At 45.7% G+C, this 23,092-nt stretch overlaps 1 protein-coding gene across 10 annotated transcripts in view; it reads right to left on the reverse strand.

Moving 5' to 3' along the window:
• LOC110497375 (lipopolysaccharide-responsive and beige-like anchor protein) overlaps positions 1–23,092 on the reverse strand; it is a 319,123-nt gene that overhangs the window by 95,045 nt on the left and 200,986 nt on the right. For all 10 annotated transcript variants that reach the window (XM_090210434.1, XM_090210433.1, XM_036954299.2 and 7 more), the window contains 4 exons: positions 11,176–11,293; positions 10,850–10,952; positions 5,098–5,213; positions 4,687–4,799 (listed from right to left, as the gene is read on the reverse strand). In XM_090210434.1, the coding sequence (XP_090066560.1) occupies positions 4,687–4,799; positions 5,098–5,213; positions 10,850–10,952; positions 11,176–11,293 (450 nt within the window). The remainder of the gene's footprint in view (positions 1–4,686; positions 4,800–5,097; positions 5,214–10,849; positions 10,953–11,175; positions 11,294–23,092) is intronic.

Genomic DNA, 23,092 nt, shown 5'->3' on the forward strand with positions numbered 1-23,092 from the left:
GAATTATACAGTACAACGATTGGACTGATTTATTGCAGTAATAACGTAGAGCTCATTAAAAAAAGAAAAGGCTGGAAGAGGAATATAAAATTAAATAAAAAGAGACTGAGTGCACTGCAATGAGAGCAGGAATAAAAGAGAGAGAGGGGGAGAGGGAGAGAGGGGGATAGAGAGGGGGGGAGAGAGAGAGGGGGAGCGGGGGAGAGGGGGGAGAGAGAGAGGGGGGAGAGAGAGGGGGAAAGAGAAAAATAGAGCGAGAGCGCAAGAGCGAGAGATGAGCGAGAGAGAGAGGACGAGGGAGAAAAAGAGAGAGTGCTCTACACTCTACATTGTTTACTGCTGTAAATTACGGCCGGGTGGAGAGCGATGCGCGGCGAGGAGGGCGGCGGTACAATAGAGCGGTGGTGACAGCGTCGTACATCAGGCCCGTCCCCGGTGAGGAGTGCTCTGATCGAGTGAACGCTGCCCATTGGGCTAATATGTTCAGGCGGTGCCTGCGAATAGCGCTTTGACGAGCGCTCGGATAAATGAGCTGCTGGCGTTGTTTTTAATTAGACTTTGAACTGGAATGAGATTAGAATAAACCATGGACAGAGTTAGATGGTGTTACTGCTTCAAAGAGGAGAATATGGGAGACTTTAATCTTGGATAAGGGTTTTATCTGTTGTTCATCCAGAATGTAGATTAGGAAGGTGTTGGGAAATGGTTATTTTAGCATCATTATTACACCATAGAATTAGCTTACACGTATAAAGTACTATGCTAGCCCACTGCTACCCATAGCCACTCAACTATGCTAGAGGCTTCACTACAGACCCTGGTTCGATTCCAGGCTGTATCACAACCGGCCGTGATTGGGAGATCCATAGGGCGGTGCACAAATTGGCCCAGCGTCATCCGGGTTTGGGCGGGGTGGGTTGTCATTGTAAATAAGAATTTGTTCTTAACTGACGTGCCTAGTTAAATAAAATAAAAACTATACAAGATGGTGTCGGTGATGTGTAATCTTTTACATGACGCTAAATCCTCTAACATATTGGAAAAACAGGAAGTGCATCATAACACATTGTGTTCATATACCGTTTGCAGATCAAATGGAGATTTATATTATCAAAGGACTCTGATCACAGACACAAATAAAACCATTCAACAGTTAACCAAAATCAAACCTAATGTCAACCGGATAATACAAACAATCTTCCACTACAGAAAATCTCTCAGATCTGAATTCCAATGTCAAAGACATCAAAGGCAAGAAATGTCTATCAAGATGAGCAGAAACCAGACAGTAGCATATGGTTAACCATTACATCTCTCCAAATTATAAGGGTCAGCAGTGATACAACAAACTATAATGTTTTCACATTTAAGGATTATCTGACTAAATAAATCACTCATTTAGGAAGGCTCAGTCTGAGCTTTGCCAGAGAGCCTTGAGACATAAATCAAACTGTGGTTTTGAGAGGACTGTTTATATAGAATGTCCTATTTAAACAGTGAGAATGACGTGGTGTTTGAGGGGTGTCAGAAAACATATGGGACGCATCTTGAAATCAATATCCCATTAGCCCCCCGCGCGGTGCCAAAGTACAAGGGCCCTGGAACCGCTCAATATAAAGCTGCGTTGTTTTTGCTACATTGCAAATACAGGACCCCAAACCTGTCCAGGTCAACACCTCGTTCAAGCATCCCGTTTCAGGAGTCCTTCCAAATTGCCTGTTTAAAAATGCTCTCAACGTTAGAGCAGGCGTGCGTCCCAAACGTCACCCTATTCATAACATAGTGCACTACTACTACTACTAAGGAGCGTCCAAAAGTAGTGCACTAGATCGGGACTAAGGTTGTCTAGTGTAAGACCGCGTCCTTATCGTGGTGACTACAATGTTATCTCTGGGCTGGCGTTTCATGTCAGGCCGAGGTCAGAGTTTAGGATGAGAAAGAGCCCCGGAGTATGAACGGAATCGCTCTGACAGAAGGAACATACATTTGTGAGGACATGCACTCGCGCACGCACGCACGCACGACAGTGTGTGACCCACGGGCGTTCATGGCAATTTCAGCCTCTCAATGTCACACGACACTCACATGACCTGTTTCTATCAAAGCAGAGCACGACATGAGAGGGGAGGGAGGGAGGGTAGACTGAAAATAATTATAATTTGGAGGGTGCGTATATTGGTCCTGTTACTTCACAAGGGTATAATGGAAATGTGTTTTTTTGCATATCGCCATTGTACAGCAACCCTGGAGAATTTAGGGTTACGTGCCTTGCTCAAGGGCACTGCGACAGATATTTCATTTTTTTATTTATTTTTATGTTCACCTTGTCGGCTCCAGTATTCGAACCAGCAACCTTTCGGTTACTGGCCCAACGATCCAACCTCGAGTAAAAGAGGAGAGAGAGAAGGAGAGATATCAGAAGTGGGGATTATGACGAATCAAACTAAACGAGCAGCCAATAGAGGAGGAGTACCGAGCGTCGGAGCGGCTGTCCTTTCCCAGACGATGCAGTCTGCCACGCTCCACTGGTCATACACTGATATCACACCATGTCAACAGCATGAATAAAACTGGTGTAGTAAAGATTGGTCGGCCCCGCGTCTCTCCTTCCTTCACTCCCTTGCTCTTCAATGAGAATGGGGGGATGAGGGAGGCAGAGAGAGTAGAGAGGGATAGGGAGAGTCAGAGAGAGAGAAAAAGTCTGCCCTCTCTTCCTCTTCCTCTTCCTTTCCCTTGTTCTGTCGTTCTCCTTCTCTCTCCCCTTGTTCTATCTCATTCCCTCCCTCTCTCTGCTGCTCAGTTTCTCCCTGGGGCGTTGAGGCTCGACTGAGCACAGAGGCTGAGCTGTCCAAACTCTGGAGGAAGATGAGGGGGAGGGAGGAGGGGAGAGAGACTGCAATGGCTGTCATGTGTCAGCCTCGTGGGCAAAATGAAGCACAAATAAACAGAGCGAGGGGGGGGGGGGGGGTACACAGCCGCATGGTGGGAAACACTACACAAGGGAGGTAGAGAGAGAGAAACGGAGATGGGAGGACTGGTCAAAGGAGGGCTGCTTGGAGGACGGTGTTGATGTGTATGACAGGATGAGTGTGTGGGTGTGTATGGAAGTCGAGAAGCAGTTGTGGCAATGACAGTTCACAAAAAGGCCATAGAAGTCTTCTCAAGAGAGCATGCATTCACTCCAGCTGAATCCATCCTCAGTCATAGCAAGATGGACGCCTCTGCATTCCACCTCCACCTCAGAATCCTTTGCCAGCCAGGGCAGATTTGGGCCAGGCGCACCATTAAAAGTGAATGGTCAACTCTGTGTGGCTCTAGAGTGCATTACTTCCCAGGTATACTCTGCCTGTCCATTACTGCACATGCCTGTTGTTTCCTGTAGCCCGGCTGATTTATTCAGCCATTTTGGCTTAAGCTAGACACGGGCGCTCCATCATCTCACTCTCAAAGTAATCTTCTGTCCTCCCACCATTGGGCGCCATTACACATAATGAATGGCCGTTCTGGGGCTGCTGCGACTGGCATGCTTTGGAGATGGGCCTTTTAAAAGTGTGTGTGTGTTTTAAAAGCTTCAGGGGGGAGAGTAAGACATCTTCAACTGTTCTAAGCGTAATCATCTGTAGAGAGCATTCCTTCACTTCAGAGGGAGCGGCGGAGGGGACTTAAGACTGTGACTTCAATTAGTAAATAATGGAGTTCTGCACATGAAAGAGGAAATGCAATTTTAGACTTCTGTCCAGGCCAAATACAAAATGGAGTCTTGGTATTACATGACTTCCTCTATAGGTGTGTAAGCAGTGATACCGTCTAAGAGTACCCCTTAACGTATGCTTCCTAGTCGAAACCGTTTCTGCATGCATTATGACGACATTCTATTACGTTTTTGTGAAGTTTGTGTTCGACAGCATTCAGCATTTTTTTTTCTGGCTGTTCGAGCACACACACGTTGTTTTTTAAGGCTTGTTGAAGTTCACGCCCCTTCGTCAGTGATTGGTCAACAGCGGGCATTCTTCAAAGCTGTGTTTGTTGTCGTTCAACGACAGACGACTAGTTTTCATGCACATTTTTTTGTTGTTGAGAAATACTGCACCAAACAACTTAGATGTAAAAAGACCTCCTCTGTAAAAACACCTAAATTAATTACAGATTTATTGAGTTATTTTAGATGAACTCGGACTATTTTGAGGAAGGTTATTGACTACTGCATCTCAAGAGGGACAAATATTGCCGCTTTTTCAAGGTAAGGTATTTTAAGGTAGTATGCGAGCACAAACGTTCACGTCACCTAGCAGAGTTCTGCTGGGAGCAAATCAAACTTATGTATGAGGACGCCTTTAGTCAGTGAAGAGAGAAAAATAGGGACAGACACAGACAGAGACAGAGAGAGAGAGAGCGAGAAGCTGTTCTTTCCTCTCTGCTGTGTGTTGTACAGAGATGGCTATCAGCACCCAGTGATTACAGAGATGTCTTACTTAACTATGATCAATCGCAATTACACAGCCACTACTCAGGCCAGGGGAGTGGGCAGTGATTATCAAACAGCCTGCTAATCATTCCAGCCACAACTCCCCTACATACTCCTTCATAGCCTTATAGGACCTTCTATCAGCGCTGACTCAGCTAGTCCCAGAGAGCCTGTCTTCAGCGAGGCGTCTCTTTCTTCCTAAGTGTGCGTGGGTGTGTTACCTTGGACAGGTCTCTGTAGTTGCTGGGCAGAGTGAGGTCCAGGTCTTCAGTGTCGTAGTTCGTGATGACCCAGGGGAAGACGGGGTACTGATTCAGGTCGTTGTACGTACGGCCTGGAGGGAGGGAGACATCGGGGGGGTCACAACAGTCTCAAATTAGTCAACATCATCATCAAACTTCTAGAACTGAACATGTTTAGTAATCTAAATGTCTGGACACCAAACTCCCTTTTCAATTAGAGCTTAAATGTGGAATATATTTTTACAAACTATGAAAAAAATGATGTCAGAGGATGAAACCATGTTGGCCAAACAGAGTTTATATCATTTACCACATATGTTCATAATAGCTGGGTGTGTTGTCATTCCCTATGGTGACAGTCCAGTGACAGTGGGGTACCACTGGTCTTACCAGAGATGGTGTTGAGGAAGATCAGGTACTCAAAGTTGGAGATCTCTCTGCGCTGCCAGCGCTGGGTCATGTTGGAGGCCTTGTAGAGCTGCTTGGGACTGGCCTGGGAGATACGCCTGGAGGAGGGAGAACACACAGTGTGGTGAGATGCCGGGCTCTCTGGTGAGATGCCGGGCTCTCTGGTGAGATGCCGGGCTCTCTAGATACGGGCTCTCTGGTTAGATACCGGGCTCTCTGGTTAGATACCGGGCTGTATTCCAGTCCATAAGTGCTGGCAAACAAGACATTGACAACACCTTCAAAGAACAACATTTCAGACCCACTGTGAATTATGAAAACATAACCTAATCATACCAGAGGATTGGTGTGTTTCAAGATATCCAACTTCAATAATAAAACTGATTCAGTCCAAGGTCTTAGTAAAGTCTCTAAATGCAAATGTTCCAATAAGAAATAGGTATAGATATTTAGGCACACTAAATGAAAAAGACAAATATGCAATGAGTAGGGTTAATTCTTCTTCGCAAGCAGATACACACACTGATCTCCCCGCAACACACACACACACACACACACACACACACACACGCAGGCCCCCGGAGCATGATGTATGCTATGGGACTTAAACAAATGACCCCCAATCCAATTAAAACAAAGGCAAATGATGGAATAAATCACTGTCACAGTGTGAGATTATAGTCATTAAGCCAGCAGAAAGTCAAAATCACCCCTTTACAACTCCCAGTTTAAAGCTTCAAAACACTGAACAAACGTTAGGGCAACATCTCTGAATTATATACAAGGCAGCTAAAATCAAATCTAATCTAATCTTATTTGTCACATGCGCCGAATACAACAGGTGAAACAGTGAAATGCTTACTTACAAGCCCTTAACCCACAATGCAGTTTAAAAAAAATAAAAAATAAGAAAAGATAAAAGTAACAAATAATTAAAGAGCAGCAGTAAAATAACAATAGCGAGGCTACATACAGGGGGTACCGGTACAGAGTCAATGTGGAGGCTACATACAGGGGGTACCGGTACAGAGTCAATGTGGAGGCTATATACAGGGGGTACCGGTACAGATTCAATGTGCGGGGGCACAGGTTAGTCATGGTAGTTGAGGTAATATGTACATGTAGGTAGAGTTAAAGTGACTCTGCATAGATAGTAAACAGAGAGTAGCAGCAGTGTAAAAAGAGAGGGGGCAATGCAAATAGTCTGGGTAGTAATTTGATTAGATGTTCAGGAGTCTTATGGCTTGGGGGTAGAAGCTGTTTAGAAGCCTCTTGGACCTAGACTTGGCGCTCCAGTACCGCTTGCCGTGCGGTAGCAGAGAGAACAGTCTATGTCTAGGGTGGCTGGAGTCTTTGACAACTTTTAGGGCCTTCCCCTGACACCACCTGGTATAGAGGTCCTGGATGGCAGGAAGCTTGGCGTGATGTACCTGGCCATACGCACTACCCTCTGTAGTGCCTTGCGGTCAGAGGCTGAGCAGTTGCCATACCAGGAAGTGATACAACCAAAGATCTGAGGATTTCACGACTGTCTTGGTGTGCTTGGACCATGTTAGTTTGTTGGTGTTGTGGACACCAAAGAACTTGAAGCTCTCAACCTGCTCCATTACAGCCCAGTCGATGAGAACGGGGGAGTGCTTGGTCCTCCTTTTCCTGTAGTCCAAAATATTCTACTTTGTCTTGATCAAGTGCTAACCCATATGAAGGTTAGGCCAGAGAACAAATGCTAGGGAAATCTAGTTTCTTTAATGGTACCTAAAATGCTATCTGAATGTTAGAGCCAACATTTTTGAGACATTAATGTATAGTGGAAGAGAGGTTGGGGTGAAGCCTAGGTAGCTGATATACCAACAGAAAACTCTCTGAATGTTAGGGAAATGTTGTGGTAAACATTATAGTGTGAGGTAGAGGTACTGCAGGTTGTGGTAAACATAGTGTGAGGTAGAGGTACTGGTAAACATTATAGTGTGAGGAAGAGGTACTGCAGGTTGTGGCAAACATTATAGTGTGAGGTAGAGGTACTGTAGATTGTGGTAAACATAATGTGAGGTAGAGGTATTGTAGGTTGTGGTAAACATTGTGAGGTAGAGGCACTGCAGGTTGTGGTAAAAATTAAAGTGTGAGGTAGAGGTACTGTAGATTGTGGTAAACATAGTGTGAGGTAGAGGTACTGCAGGTTGTGGTAAACATTAAAGTGTGAGGTAGAGGTACTGTAGATTGTGGTAAACATAGTGTGAGGTAGAGGTACTGCAGGTTGTGGTAAACATTGTGAGGTAGAGGTACTGGTAAACATTATAGTGTGAGGAAGAGGTACTGCAGGTTGTGGTAAACATTGTGGTAAACATTATAGTATGAGGTAGCGGTACTGTAGGTTGTGGCAAACATTATAGTGTGAGGTAGAGGTACTGTAGATTCTGGTAAACATAATGTGAGGTAGAGGTATTGTAGGTTGTGGTAAACATTGTGAGGTAGAGGTGCTGTATATTGTGGTAAACATATTGTGAGGTAGAGGTACGATAGGTTGTGGTAAACATTATAGTGTGAGGTAGAGGTACAGTAGGTTGTGGTAAACATTATGAGGTAGAGGTACTGCAGGTTGTGGTAAACATTGTGAGGTAGAGGCACTGCAGGTTGTGGTAAACATAGTGTGAGGTAGAGGTACTGCAGGTTATGGTAAACATTATAGTGTGAGGTAGAGGTACTGTAGGTTGTGGTAAACATTATAGTGTGAGGTAGAGGTACTGCAGGTTGTGGTAAACATTGTGAAGTAGAGGTACTGCAGGTTGTGGTAAACATTGTGAGGTAGAGGTACTGCAGGTTGTGGTAAACATTGTGAGGTAGAGGTACTGCAGGTTGTGGTAAACATTATAGTATGAGGTAGAGGTACTGCAGGTTGTGGTAAACATTATAGTGTGAGGTAGAGGTACTGTAGGTTGTGGTAAACATTATAGTGTGAGGTAGAGGTACTGTAGATTGTGGTAAACATTGTGAGGTAGAGGTACTGCAGGTTGTGGTAAACATTGTGAGGTAGAGGTACTGTAGGTTGTGGTAAACATTGTGAGGTAGAGGTACTGCAGGTTGTGGTAAACATTGTGAGGTAGAGGCACTGCAGGTTGTGGTAAACATTATAGTGTGAGGTAGAGGTACTGCAGGTTGTGGTAAACACTGAGAGGTAGAGGTACTGCAGGTTGTGGTAAACATTATAGTGTGAGGTAGAGGTACTGCAGGTTGTGGTAAACATTGTGAGGTAGAGGTACTGCAGGTTGTGGTAAACATAGTGTGAGGTAGAGGTACTGCAGGTTGTGGTAAACATAGTGTGAGGTAGAGGTACTGCAGGTTGTGGTAAACATTATAGTGTGAGGTAGAGGTACTGCAGGTTGTGGTAAACATTATAGTGTGAGGTAGAGGTACTGCAGGTTGTGGTAAACATTGTGAGGTAGAGGTACTGTAGGTTGTGGTAAACATTATAATATGAGGTAGAGGTACTGCAGGTTGTGGTAAACATTGTGAAGTAGAGGTACTGCAGGTTGTGGTAAACATTGTGAGGTAGAGGTACTGCAGGTTGTGGTAAACATTATAGTGTGAGGTAGAGGTACTGCAGGTTGTGGTAAACATTATAGTGTGAGGTAGAGGTACTGCAGGTTGTGGTAAACATTGTGAGGTAGAGGTACTGTAGGTTGTGGTAAACATTGTGAGGTAGAGGTACTGCAGGTTGTGGTAAACATTGTGAGGTAGAGGCACTGCAGGTTGTGGTAAACATTATAGTGTGAGGTAGAGGTACTGCAGGTTGTGGTAAACACTGTGAGGTAGAGGTACTGCAGGTTGTGGTAAACATTATAGTGTGAGGTAGAGGTACTGCAGGTTGTGGTAAACATTGTGAGGTAGAGGTACTGCAGGTAGTGGTATACAGTGTGAGGTAGAGGTACTGCAGGTTGTGGTAAACATTATAGTGTGAGGTAGAGGTACTGCAGGTTGTGGTAAACATTATAGTGTGAGGTAGAGGTACTGCAGGTTGTGGTAAACATTATAGTGTGAGGTAGAGGTACTGCAGGTTGTGGTAAACATTGTGAGGTAGAGGTACTGTAGGTTGTGGTAAACATTATAATGTGAGGTAGAGGTACTGCAGGTTGTGGTAAACATTGTGAAGTAGAGGTACTGCAGGTTGTGGTAAACATTGTGAGGTAGAGGTACTGCAGGTTGTGGTAAACATTGTGAGGTAGAGGTACTGCAGGTTGTGGTAAACATTATAGTGTGAGGTAGAGGTACTGCAGGTTGTGGTAAACATTATAGTGTGAGGTAGAGGTACTGCAGGTTGTGGTAAACATTGTGAGGTAGAGGTACTGTAGGTTGTGGTAAACATTATAATGTGAGGTAGAGGTACTGCAGGTTGTGGTAAACATTGTGAAGTAGAGGTACTGCAGGTTGTGGTAAACATTGTGAGGTAGAGGTACTGCAGGTTGTGGTAAACATTGTGAGGTAGAGGTACTGCAGGTTGTGGTAAACATTATAGTGTGAGGTAGAGGTACTGCAGGTTGTGGTAAACATTATAGTGTGAGGTAGAGGTACTGCATGCAGGTTGTGGTAAACATTATAGTGTGAGGTAGAGGTACTGCAGGTTGTGGTAAACATTGTGAGGTAGAGGTACTGTAGGTTGTGGTAAACATTGTGAGGTAGAGGTACTGCAGGTTGTGGTAAACATTGTGAGGTAAAGGTACTGCAGGCTGTGGTAAACATTGTGAGGTAGAGGTACTACAGGTTGTGGTAAACATTGAGGTAGAGGTACTGCAGGTTGTGGTAAACATTGAGGTAGAGGTACTGCAGGTTGTGGTAAACATTGAGGTAGAGGTACTGCAGGTTGTGGTAAACATTGTGAGGTAGAGGTACTGCAGGATTTGGTAAACATTGAGGTAGAGGTACTGCAGGTTGTGGTAAAGGATGTATAATGTAATGCTGAGGGAGTAGTGATGGTGTGAGAACAGGACTGGACTGTAAGCTGTCTCCAGGTCAAGAGAGACACGGTGCCCCCAGGCTGAGCTACACCATGTTGATTAATGGGACTGACACACTCTCGCTCCCTCCCGTGTGCACGCACACACACAAACACAAAAACAAACAGATCCACACAATCTGACTCTAACAAAAACACACATTTCAACACTCTCTCATGGGTTACAAAATGGATGGTACATATCACTATCACACCAACTATGCAGCAAAACACAGATACTCCTTGGGAATTTTCTTGGACATTTCTCAATTTCCATTCTGTCTTTGGCTTGGCTACAGCCATGACAGTGCAGTACACAGGGCTGGACTTGGCTATGACAGGGTGCTGCAGACATGCAGTCATAAGAAGGCAAGAGGAGAAGAGGGAGAGAGTTGGGGGGGCTGTGTGTGTGTGTGTGTGTGTGTGTGTGTGTGTGTGTGTGTGTGTGTGTGTGTGTGTGTTCTCCACTCTTTCTGTGGTGGTTTCCTCAGAACGTGCTGAAGCGTGACGGTGTGACACGTGAAATGCCAGTGTTACACGCTAAGCCCACAAGTGTTTAGTGTCAGCTAACGAGACACAGTGGGGATGAACACATACCAACCCTCCACCGCAAGAAGATGGAGAGAGAGAGACAGAGAGACAGAGACAGCGACAGAGAGAGAGACAGAGAGAGACAGAGAGAGACAGAGAGAGAGACAGAGACAGAGAGACAGAGAGACAGAACAAAATACAAAGAGATAGACTGACCTGGTCTGTGGGAGACCAAAGTTGGTGCCCACCCCCACGCGAGGGAGGCATTGGACCACCTTCTTGACCGTGCCTGCATCTGGGAAGTTGAACATGACCGCAGCTACAGAGGGAGGCAAACAAGTTCTGTCAATCCATGGCTTGGTTTCCACAGAATGGAGCAGCTTCAAATTCTAAATCAAATCTATACGCTTTCAAAAAGATCCTAGCAAAGAAACATTTCATTCATTTGTCTTTCAGATTCAAATCCAAACTCATGTCATAATTTAAGGGTTGTGATTCTACTGAATAATATTAGAATAAAATATGCTGGTTGTGGGTCTTACTTCTGTTGGCCATGAAAATCTCCAGAGCAGTGTTCTGTAGCAAGTAACGTCTGGAGAAGACAGCCCTGATCTCTGTGAACAGCCATTTACCATGAAGGCCCTCTGTGTAGGTTAGGATCTGGAGAGGAGAGTAGTGGTAAGGAGAGGAGAGAGGGAGGGGAGCGGAGAGAGGGAGGAAAGGTATGAGAGTGAGAGGTGAGCAAAGACAGGAGATAAGAAAGTAGTGAAAGAAGAGAGGAAGAGAAGAGAGGAAGAGAAGAGAGGAGAGAGGAGAAAGAAAGAAAGGAAGAGAGAGGAAGAGACAGGAAGAGAGAGGAAGAGAAGAGAAGACATGAGAGAAGAGAGGAGGAGAGAGGAAGAGAAAGGAAGAGAGAGGAAGAGAGAAGGGGAGAAGAAGAGGAGAGAAGAAGAGAGGAGAGAAGAGAGAGAGGAGAGAAGGCTGTGTTAGTTCATTCATCACAGCCAAGTGACGCGTCGTCCCGAACAGCAGGATTAATGTGTTATATTGATCAGCCTCCGTGAAAAAGGGATTCCTTTAACGAGAGAATGAGCCCTATTCAGAGGGAGGAGGGAGGGAAGGACGAGGCAGACATTTAGTTCACTAAAAGCTCATCAGTAATTTAGACAGCAGGTATCCTCTCTGCTTAAAATATAAATAAAGACATAGTCAGAATCAGATGCATACTATTGTCAAGATCATTTCAAGTATGCACCAATATTCAGAGCTAAAAAATGATTACTTTTCTGAAGAGTACCAATTACAAGGCCAAACGTAAAATGTGTTCACAAAACAGTGATATGTTGTTCAGATAAATCTATAATGCCAACACAAACTGCCCATTGCAGTGGTTTTTAATGGCTCAGTTTTCACCAGATTAAGACCGGTTTGACCAGCCAGGTCACCGGTGATACAAGTCAGTGTTCGACGTCTGTCCACGTCTGAGGACATCGGGAGATGACGTGTAAAATCAGCCACTTAACCATTTAGAGTTAATGCTTCATCTTAAGATTTCAGAGTTAATGCCTAAATTTAACCCTAAACTTAAAAATGCAGAGTTATTTCCTAAACTTAACCTTAAACACTTCGAAATTTGACATTTGCAACAACTTTAAAATTTGAAGTTTAATAAATATGGATTAACATCTAATTCTGACGTGAGACAGTGAGAGCTAGTTGGGTTTGACAACGCTTTTATGAAGAGTGCTATTGGGTCAACAGCACAGTTTATGCAAAATAGTCAGTTAACCTGCTTTCTCTAATTCCTCTAACAAGGGGACTGCCACCTTGCAAGGTTAAACAGGAGCTTGTCGGCTAACGCTAAAGAATGCAAAAATGCTAAAATGAGCTGAGCCTAATCTCTCTCTGTGGAGAATGGACTCTCTCTCTCTCTGCGGTTGTCAGAGTGACTTGTCTCGACGCCTGTCAGCCCTCCTGACAGCCACAGATGCTCGGTCCGGGCCTCCTGCGATTCATATTCAAGCTAATCCAATCTTTAGATTCTGCGCTAACCCACTTATCGTTGCTTTGTTGACTAGCTTCTTTTTTTTTTTTTTTTTTACTCACCCGGGCCTCTCCCTTTTTGTTTCAAAGCTCTTTTAATGACACTAGGTGTTAAGGGACATGGGGATTGAAGAGGGGTCACTGAGGTATGGCACCAAGGGGTAAGAAATATTCAAATATGCGACTAGCATAGTGTGCTAACTCCAGCACTAGCTTCAAGGAGCTCATTAAAGGGTAGGTTGCAGTGGAAGGGAGCAGCTGGGGCTCTTAGCTGAGGACGTCCTGGCAGCCTCCCCCCCCCCCCACCCCTCTCTCTCTCCCCCCCTCTCTCTCCCTCCCTCCTCTCAGAGGAATAAGATCTGCCTGCACCACAGCCTCACTTCAAAGTCTCTGGAGTTCAATTAAATGTGGATTAGAGATGTTTGGAGGAGAGACTGGTCTGCCCGTCCATCTCTCTCCCAGACTCTCACCTACACTACCCTAACAGGCTGGGCCCAGGACGACCCCACACCGTACCAGCCTCCCATCAGCCCCGTCACCATGGGAACACTGTCACAATAACCCCTCAAGCTGTGGCTTCTGGTACAGAATATCCAAAAGGACTTATGAAGGGATTTTCTTTCATTGGGCGTCAAAGTTATTTGTGAAAGACACTATTATGTGTTTTTTGATGAAGGTTTTATAAGGATCTAGGTGAGAAAGATGGGTATTTTGTCAGGTTTTTTCCTCATCAGTTTGATCTTTCTATTTTTGATGAAGTCTTAGTGGATCTAGGTGAGTCTTCATCCGCCAGATTTTTTTCAATTATGAAAATCACTTCTCGTCATCTTTCAGCCACTCATGGACTGATCTCCACACTGCAGACAAGGCAGGCAATGACCGTCTACAGCAGCCACCACTCCCTGTGATACAATTAACCCTATTTGATCAGTGTTAACAGACTGTGTTGCACACTGACACTCTACAACCCACAGCCTCAACAGAGCATGACACAACAACACTGCCTGTGGGACTGGGGGAGGATCGGGGGACGTTTTAAACTGCAGTCTGCATCACGCCAATCAACTGACTTTATTTTAGTAATATACTGTATTCTCGTTATTGTATGATCATCACTGTGTACTTACAAATATATCTCAACGATGTATAACAAAGCAGTGTCTAAATAACTAGATATGACAGTCTGGTCTGCGTGTCTCCTGCCCTGTCCTGTCTGTCAGTCTGTTTACCAGTCTGGTCTGCGTGTCTCCTGCCCTGTCCTGTCTGTCAGTCTGGTCTGCGTGTCTCCTGCCCTGTCTGTCAGAGTCCGTTTACCAGTCTGATCTGAAGGTCATGACAAACCGCCTCAGACAGACAGTTGGATCAGTCTGACTTCTCTATCCGCTGTAAGGATGGACAGACAGACAGGGTGGCCATCAGGTTCACATGTCAACAACACCGACCACTCATCAGACTACATGTTACAGACACACACACACAGACAGAGCGAGACACACACACTGCCTCCTCAACCACACTACATGTCACAGACACACACACACAGACAGAACGAGATACACACACACTGCCTCCTCAACCACACTACATGTCACAGACACACACAGACAGAACGAGATACACACACACTGCGGGTGGGTGAGTGGGTGGGTGGGTGAGTGAATAAACTTTACTCTCTGTTCCAGGTGGGTGGGTGGGTAACCTTTACTCTCTGCCCCAGGTGGGTGGGTGGGTGGGTGAGTAAACTTTACTCTCTGCCCCAGGTGGGTAGGTGGGTGGGTGAGTAAACTTTACTCTCTGCCCCAGGTGGGTGGGTGGGTGAGTGAGTAAACTTTACTCTCTGTTCCAGGTGTTCATTTCTACACCCTAGTGTGTTTCCAGTGATCCTCTCCTCCTCAGAGTGAGTACTTGTCTGTGAGGCACTGAGGGCTAAATTGATGATGTTGCGGCCAGTCTCTCATATGACAGGTATGACGGGTCTAGAAGCGACGCCGCTCGTCACCTCATATCATATTGTGAACCAGACCGATGCATCTTCACTCCAAAAACGTATCCAGATATAATATTTGAGACCGATGTTTTTCAGAAACCCTGTCTTGTAAAGTTCCAGGGCGGGAGTCACATTCCCTCCCTCTCCTCCACACACACCTTTTCCCTTACAGTTGAAAAAGCTTGGAGGGTGACACAGTGGCACGATAAACTATCCAGGGGAGAGAAAGGTGTGCCGCCTATGACCCACTTGGTCGAAGCGGCTGCTGGACAAATTGCAGCGGTGAGGTCGTTACTGTCCGGGGCTGGAGTTATTGCTACATATGCTAGGGCTGTGATAGATAGACAGAGGAGGGGTCAGTAGGAAACAGATAAAGAGGAGAGGAGAATGAGAATTAAATCACTAAAGAAGAATGGAGTCAGACAGTGGACCAAAGCACAGTAATAAACAAGTCAACAAAGATGACTGTGGTAGAGAAGGTACCTAAAATATATTCCAGAGAATTGTAGATATGACTTTATTCTACAATTTATTTGAAAGGGCCATATACTGGAATAAAGTACCATGGTGGTATATACTGTATGCTTCCTAGTGTCTCAGAGTCTCCGATTGCATTTATACCTAATGGCTCCAGACTGCAGGTGTTTGTGGCTGCAGCCCTCCAGGCCTCCATCTGTCTCCATCACTGGCCCTGAAGGCATTGAAGGTGAAACACCACCACTCTAACTCCCCTCAACCTCCTCCAGATGTGGCCACAAATGGCCCCTGTTGATTGGCCTGCCGCCTGATGGAGGCCTCTTCTGATTGGCCTGCCTGATGGAGTGCTTATTGAATTAATGCAGAAGTCAGACTCGGAACACACAATTCCAAGAACTAATGAAGCAGGGAGAGAAAGAACAGACTGTGAAGTATGGGACTGTTGAAGGATAATAGTTTGAATTGACAAACCGAGATAGAAAAAAATATTGAAATATAAAATTGACATAAATCTTGTAATTCTCAAAGACAATAGCTCTACAGGGTTGCAAAAAACAAAATCCCTAGCCATCTTCACTCTTATGCATTTGATTATGGCTTAATATAACTTTCTCGTCCCCTGTTTCAGGTACAGCAATTCTCATCAATTCAGCTCTCTGACTCCAAGCTGAATTTCAAAGTGACTGACACCACAGAGGATGCATGCAGCCAAACAGAACAACAAAAGGCTTTGAGTCTCGATTGTGAGGCTTTTTTTTCTCTCTCTCACAATCACACTCACTCTCCCTCTTTGTCGCACTGGGAGTTATTCAACCTGTTTGTGCCTGGGCTGCTGGTCATTTCTGAAGCACTATCGTTTGTCTCTGTCAGACACCCAAATGACTCTGGAATGAAGAGGGACACATGAAGGGGGACCGGGGGAGAGATGTGCCTCTACCAACCCCCCTAGCTATCCACCGCTATCCGACACACACACACACACCAATCTCTCAGCCGATCCCTGCCAATGGACCTACTCCATCACACCCTCCCCACTCCAGAAATGACTACCCACCAACACACCCCTGACTCCTCAAGCTTGCTGCTGCTGTGGTTTATTAAAGATCCTATTCTGGATTTTCTACTTCGTACGTCTGATATTTCACTGTGCGGTTTACATCTGTAATATTCTGTCATGTGACAAATAAACTGGTTTGACCTGGACTGGGGGCACAGTACCACCCGTTTGGGTTCCTGACACAAATGTCATTGAAAATACCATCTAACATGAGAGGAGAACAAGGTAGCAGGGTAGTTGTGCTGTGAGTGTTACAAGATAAGTGTGTGTGTGTGTGTGTGTGTGTGTGTGAGTTACAAGATAAATTAGTCTCTCAATAGCGTTCTCTATTGGGGAGACGAGGCGCGGGTGTTTGGGCTGATAAGGACTTCCTGGCATTGAGGGGGAAAAAGGAAACAGTGTTACATAGTAGATAGCAACCAATGTCGCTTATTAGAATTGAATAAAACTTTATTGTACAATGTCAATCAGGAAATTAATCTAAGGATGGTGTGGCAAGAGGGAAGAATAAAATAGCGTTTTTGCATTTGGTTTAGTACGCCTTGCGTTGCGTCTGTCTGTGGCCTTTGAAGGAAAATGAGGTGATTGAAGTTCAATTTGTAGGCTGTTATTAAGCGTTTCCGCGCGGCTGCTTCGGTTAAAGGATCACGGAGGAGGGATTTATTATCACCTTGTGGTCCTATGAAGAGCTGGAGATAAAGTGATGAAATTAATGAGCGGGAGGAAGAGAGGTGATCAATCAACATCAAAACAGAGACGGGGGGGGGGGGGGTGGGGGGGGGGGGGTAGAGGGAGAGAGGGAGCAGCCATATTGGGGAAGTTGATAGGGTTTGTAGTGAAAAAGAAACCTCTGGACTTATCAGTACGGAATTGGAATTGCTTTTGCGACGCGCAAACACACACTCATTTACCCCCCCCCCCCCTCCTCACACACTCTGACGAACACACACACACAAACTCTCTCTGTGTGCGGATATTTGTGTGTGTGCTACGTATTCCAATGGGAATGTGTTTTGTATAGAGGGGGTGTTTGTGTGCAAAGGCCTATGTGAACATTAATCAGGCCCCTTTACCCCCCCCCCATGTGAAATAACTACAATGTTTACACCACCTTCTCAACAGCCAGGTGCACATGATTCTGCATTACAGATCACACCAATTCTCCCTGAGTATTTCCATGGACTTTCCCAATTCCCAACCAAACAGAAGCAGCAGTAGTTGGACTACAACACTTTGAATCACGAGCTAGAAGATCAAGGACCCTGTATAGCCTAGTCACCGTCTGGACATCTGAAGAACCCCAGCAGCATATTTTCCAACTCTTCTTCCTTCGCTTCACTGACCACAGAATCAAAATCAGGTATGATAACCACAGCAGCGGTCTGAGACGAGAGTCTGGAGTTTACGACTGTCCAAACCTAAATGAATATGAAAGCGAAGACTAACACAAGCAGACACTTGAGTCCATGAGTTTGACGTTAGCCTTCCCTGGGACTTCATCTACATGGGCTCTGCCTCCTGTGGAACTCCTATATCCCCCAACCCCACCTCCTCCCTCCCTCACCCTTGCTCACCCTTCATCTGACACACACAGGCTTTGCCTCAGAACCCCCCTCCCCCGGTTGGGTTCTGTTCCAGCCTGGCACACCACACCCAGCCATGTCACCCTCCATCAGAGAATGAGTTCATCAGACTAATGAGTACGAGGTAGAGAAGGGGTGTGGAAGGGGGAGACTAACGAGGGCCTGGGCCTCTGCTCCAATCAGGGCCCTCGCCTCCGCTGGCATGTACGGGCCCCTCTGACTCACCCCAGTCCCCCCCTCAGCCCTCTGGAGCCAATTAGGACAAAATTTGTTGTTGAGTTTGAGTGATACCAGGAAAAAACAGAGAGGAGGTAAGTCAGAGAGAGAGAGCGAGAGAGCGAGAGAGCGAGAGCGAGAGAGCGAGAGCGAGAGCGAGAGAGTGAGAAAGAAAGCGAGAGGAGAGAGAGAGAGTGAGAGGAGAGAGAGCGAGAGAGCGAGAGAGAGAGCGAGAGCGAGAGAGAGAGAGTGAGAAAGAAAGCGAGAGGAGAGAGAGAGAGTGAGAGGAGAGAGAGAGAGAGCGAGAGAAAGAGAGCGAGAGAGAGAGAGCGAGTGAAAGAGAGAAAGAGAGTGAGAAAGAGAGCGAGAGAGCGAGAGTATAAGTATAATAGGTATATAATTGGATCTCACTGTATTTGTTATGTCCCATATCGGTGATCTACAGATAGTCATACTGTTGATAAGCAACTGCTTGCTACGGTTACGAATAGGGTTGGGTTTAGAATAAAGGTTAGGATAAGGGCTATTAGACAGTTAGTCTGTAGAGCATCTACAGATGGACTATCCAAACAAGGTGTGATACAGTCACCCAGAATGTGAAAGGAGGAGGAGTGGAGGGGGGGGGGGGAACCACATCTAAGAGGGGAAAAAAATGATCTGGCCCCATAGTGAGAGTTCTAGGATCATGGGACCTGCAGAATGGTGGAAAACACATGACTCTACTTTCTCACCCCAGCAGTCATCCCCACAACAATAGGCAATTAAGATAGCACACTACTGCACGCAGTAACATACATATGCACACTACACACAGGTCTGTTTCAGGGAATTACAGAAAATATTCGACACAAATTCATCCAATACATTTTTGCCAAAGGATTTGTGTCATTAGGGCATGATTGATGGACACGATTGTTGTACCCGCATGTAGCTGAGTGATTCAAGCTCTAATCACTGGTCACGTATAGGAGTCTATCTGCCTCGAGGCAAGTAAAACAAACCACGACACTGAGCAAATAAACAGGCCTAAGAAGCTGCTGGAGTGTGAGAGATTTGAAGAAAAATAAAGAGGGCCCAAGCTTGTGTTGAGTCGAGTTTATAGTAGTGACATCCAAGCCAAACGCATTTACCCCCAAACGCTGCTTAGTTTGGGGCTATACTCTTTGAAGAAAGTCCCTTCTTTTCAAAGGATATTTGGGGCCATTTAGTTTGAATTTATCCTAATAGGGATTAAACCTTTTATGTCCCTCTCCACTGTGTTTGCTAACAGGTTAGCCTTTTAACTTTCCAGCCCGGCCCCTGCTCCGGCGCTAGCTAGCGGCTTAGCCTTATAAAGCGTGAACAAAAAAAGCCGCGTGTGGATTTAGGAAAATGACGAAATGGTCCTGGGGTTAATTGGCAGAGAAGTGAAGCCCTCAATGCATAGACTCATTAAACAAGTGAGCTTTTGTGCAGATCGAGGCCAGGGACAAGGAGCTCTGTAGAGATAATAAGAAACCAAACTGTTAGAGGTAGCAAGTGCAATAGGTGGCAGCGGTGGGATATGAATAGTAACACAAAACAGTAGCTGGGAACTTTTTTATGAGAATTTAAAAAACAACAAGAGGATAAGACCAAACCCAATCTGGTAACCCAGTGTGTGGGTCAATGTGCCACTTTCTTTCTTGAGGTGAAGGAGGAGATAAAGTTTGATTTCTTTAGGTAATTACACAGAGATAGGGATCAGTTTAGCCAGAGGGGGTACACAAAACCCCCCTTTCCCCATTCAAGGCCTGGCGTTTCTCTCCCCTTAACAGTTTTGGGTTGAGACTTAAAGCTCTTTAACCTTGGGGCCGGTGAGGGCAGAGTTGGTGGCTCTGGGGTGATGGTGGAATAAAGGAGGGATAAGGCCACATAAGTGAAGGGAAGAGGAGCGTGAAATTCGCCAGACCTATGCAGATTTAGTAGGCTGCCTGTCCCTGCATTTTACCTGCTACTTCGGGGCAACGATGGCCGTTCAAAAGAAGACAAGAGAACAATAACAGACGGATGTTGCTACTGTACTTATCATTGACCCGGGGACAGAGACTCTTCCCAGGCCTAAAATTGTCCACAAAGGCTTTAAAACGGTTGGTTTCTTTCATTGATTAAATACTATATCCAACAGCTATCTTTTAAGAAGTACAAAACCGTCCCTCAAGACCACGAGGTTGCACCTGTCGGAGGTGGGATACAACTTCAACGACTAGAAAAACGCTCCTTGAAGTGTCAAGCCAGTCAGCCAACGCTAGCCCCTTCATGAATGGAGGAGAGAGGAGATGGAGGCGCTTTTCATTGAAATTCAGAGGTGCAGAGAAAATCGGGGAGACAGGCCCAAGCTTCTGGAGCAAAGTGGTCAAAGACTGAGGCATTGTCCCCAACCTCCAACTTCCCTCTAAACCGCCGCCGCATTGAGCCACCGTTCGCCACACAAACATCAGACAGGTTAAGATCGCTGGCCAGCGCCTATCACATTCTCCCCGCTATCCCTCAAACTCCCAAAGCCCCCTTTGGCCTTTTTACCATTGACGGGCCTTTTTGGGGGTCGCTGTGGAGCTCCACTGAGGTAAACTCTTCACTAATCCTGCTTTTGTCCCTGGCTTAATTGGATTGGAGAAGGGGTGTGGGGTGGAGAGTAGACCTCTCTTAGGAGTGTTTGAAGGGGCAAGAAGGGTTGGGGTTGGGGGAAAGAGAGGAAGAGAGAGGGAGAGTGAAAAGGGGTCTTCCCTGACTGGATGAATGGAACCCCATGGCTATGTGGAAGATTCCGAGGTGATTCAATCCAAGCTAGATGATCTGTATGGTCGTGTTGAGAGCCGTCCCTTTAAGAAGATAACTGAGCTAATAAATAACCTCCACTCTCCAGAGGCAGGGGTCTAAGGGGGTTAAATGGAGGAGAGGAAAGTCAACTAGCTAGTGATAGTGTTTGGATAACCTGCCCATCTCTGTTAGCTAGGAGATTCCATTTATCCATTCTCAATTCCATTCATGTATTGAGGGAGGAAATAGAGGCTAGAATCTGTTTTCTACATGGACTGTCTGTCGTCTGAGTTGAACCCAATGTTCCATTTCAAATGATCAACTGAGAGACGTGATTTTATTTTTCTAAACGACTGGTGCAAAGCTAATTCCAGTGGCTCATTAAACACAGAAATAAAACGGATGAGGAAATATGAACGTGTTGGTTGTGAAGATACAACCCAAGATATCACCCACGACAACATGAGCAGCCCTATCCGAAGCACATGCTTTGTTCTCCAAAGCATCAGTCCTTACCAACAACAAAAAACCAAGCCTTTCAAAGTATGTTCCTTGAGTGTTGTTCTTGTGTTGGCCCCCTTGTTTGTGTTTCTAGTGTGGAGCAGCTCTAAACCCCTCTAATGCCACTGTCACCTATAAAGGGGTCTTGGTTGAGTGAGTACACAGGGCCCCTGTGGAGGTGCCATTTCAACCAGACTGGACGGGTCATTAACCATGATGGCGGTGGCAGCACCACCAGGAGTCACACACTATTCTCACTGATAGGATATAGTGGATACCTATAGTCGGTCAACACAACAATTGTTCTAATGTCATTTTTGCACTGTCTGCTTTGTCATGCATCATGTGCAGTAAGAATATTAGCCAGAAATGAGAACATTGTTCTGGTTTCTCTGTCAGACTCCTACTATTCTGATTTCTTGCTGGCCCATATCAATCATTTAGCCTCCATTAGTTGTATATCTCATGATTGAAATGGTAAAATATGCACTCCCACCACTGCTTATCTGTCCATAAAAACGAAGGTAAAACACCCAATTCCCCATTTAGATATAATCACATATGTCGCCACAAACGTTCTAGATGCTTCCCTCCTTCCATATCGCCATCAAAAATGATCCTCCAAATAATTAACAATTCCAATTTCCATTTGAGGGCAGTGATCGATGTTCCTGCAATCTGTCTGACTCTGACCTCTGTTCTGTTGACTAACAAAGGCTTGCTGATAGAACAGCAGGTACACAGGTGTTGAGTGGTTAATATCACACACACACTATCAGACTGTAGCACCAGGCAGACTGGCATCCACAAGCAGGATGATCCATCAGGCTACTGCTGTTGCCTTTGACACCATGTGTCAGAACCCTGACTGAGGGACTAAATGATGGAGCTGTGTGTGTGTGTGTGTGTGTGTGTGTGTGTGTGTGTGTGTGTGTGTGTGTGTGTGTGTGTGTGTGTGTGTGTGTGTGTGTGTGTGTGAGAGAGAGAGAGTTATGTGTGTGTCTGTGACTGTGTCTGTGCGTGCGAGAGAGAGAGAGAGTTATGTGTGTGTCTGTGACTGTGTCTGTGCGTGCGAGAGAGAGAGAGAAAATGATCAATCAGAGAGGGAAGGCCCTGGTCGGACATGGCCCTGATGGAGACCAGTCAAACAAACCCCACAGATGGAGCATGATGGAGGGGCCAGTATCAGGAGCAACTAGGGCTTCTTTGTCTGGAGGTATTGCATGGTGAGGTGTGTCTACAGTACAAACTCAGGAGCAAGAGGTGTGGGATGAGAGGGAGAGAGATGTGTGAGATGTGTGTGTGTGTGTGTGTGTGTGTGTGTGTGTGTGTGTGTGTGTGTGTGTGTGTGTGTGTGTGTGTGTGTGTGTGTGTAAAACCAGTGTTTCTCTTTCTGTGTGTGGTGCCAGCTAGATGGAGACAGAGACAGTGATGGTGTTAAAAGAGTAGAGACAATCAGGGGGAAGGAGACATTAGTCATCATTAGCCGAGGGGTTGACACAGTGTCTAAGTGGTTCCCTGTGTGATGACCAAGTGGCAATCATCTTTCCCCAGGCCTGTCCTGCCTGATTACACCTCTCTACTGGTGAACCTTGAATCTGCCGTGTTTTCACACACACACACACACACACACACACACACACATCAGCACAAACATATAGACACACACACACACACACGTAGGTGCACAGTCACAATCACACAGTCACAACCACCGGCCCCGTTTAACATCTCCGCAATAACAAAACCGACACGAGATCCGGGTCGGCAACGACAACAGAAACAGAGGAACAGTGGAGAGGTAAAAAGAAGAGGAG

Source organism: Oncorhynchus mykiss, chromosome 19, assembly GCF_057628025.1.
Source record: "Oncorhynchus mykiss isolate SJ-2025 chromosome 19, ASM5762802v1, whole genome shotgun sequence".
Classification (NCBI taxonomy): domain Eukaryota; kingdom Metazoa; phylum Chordata; class Actinopteri; order Salmoniformes; family Salmonidae; genus Oncorhynchus; species Oncorhynchus mykiss.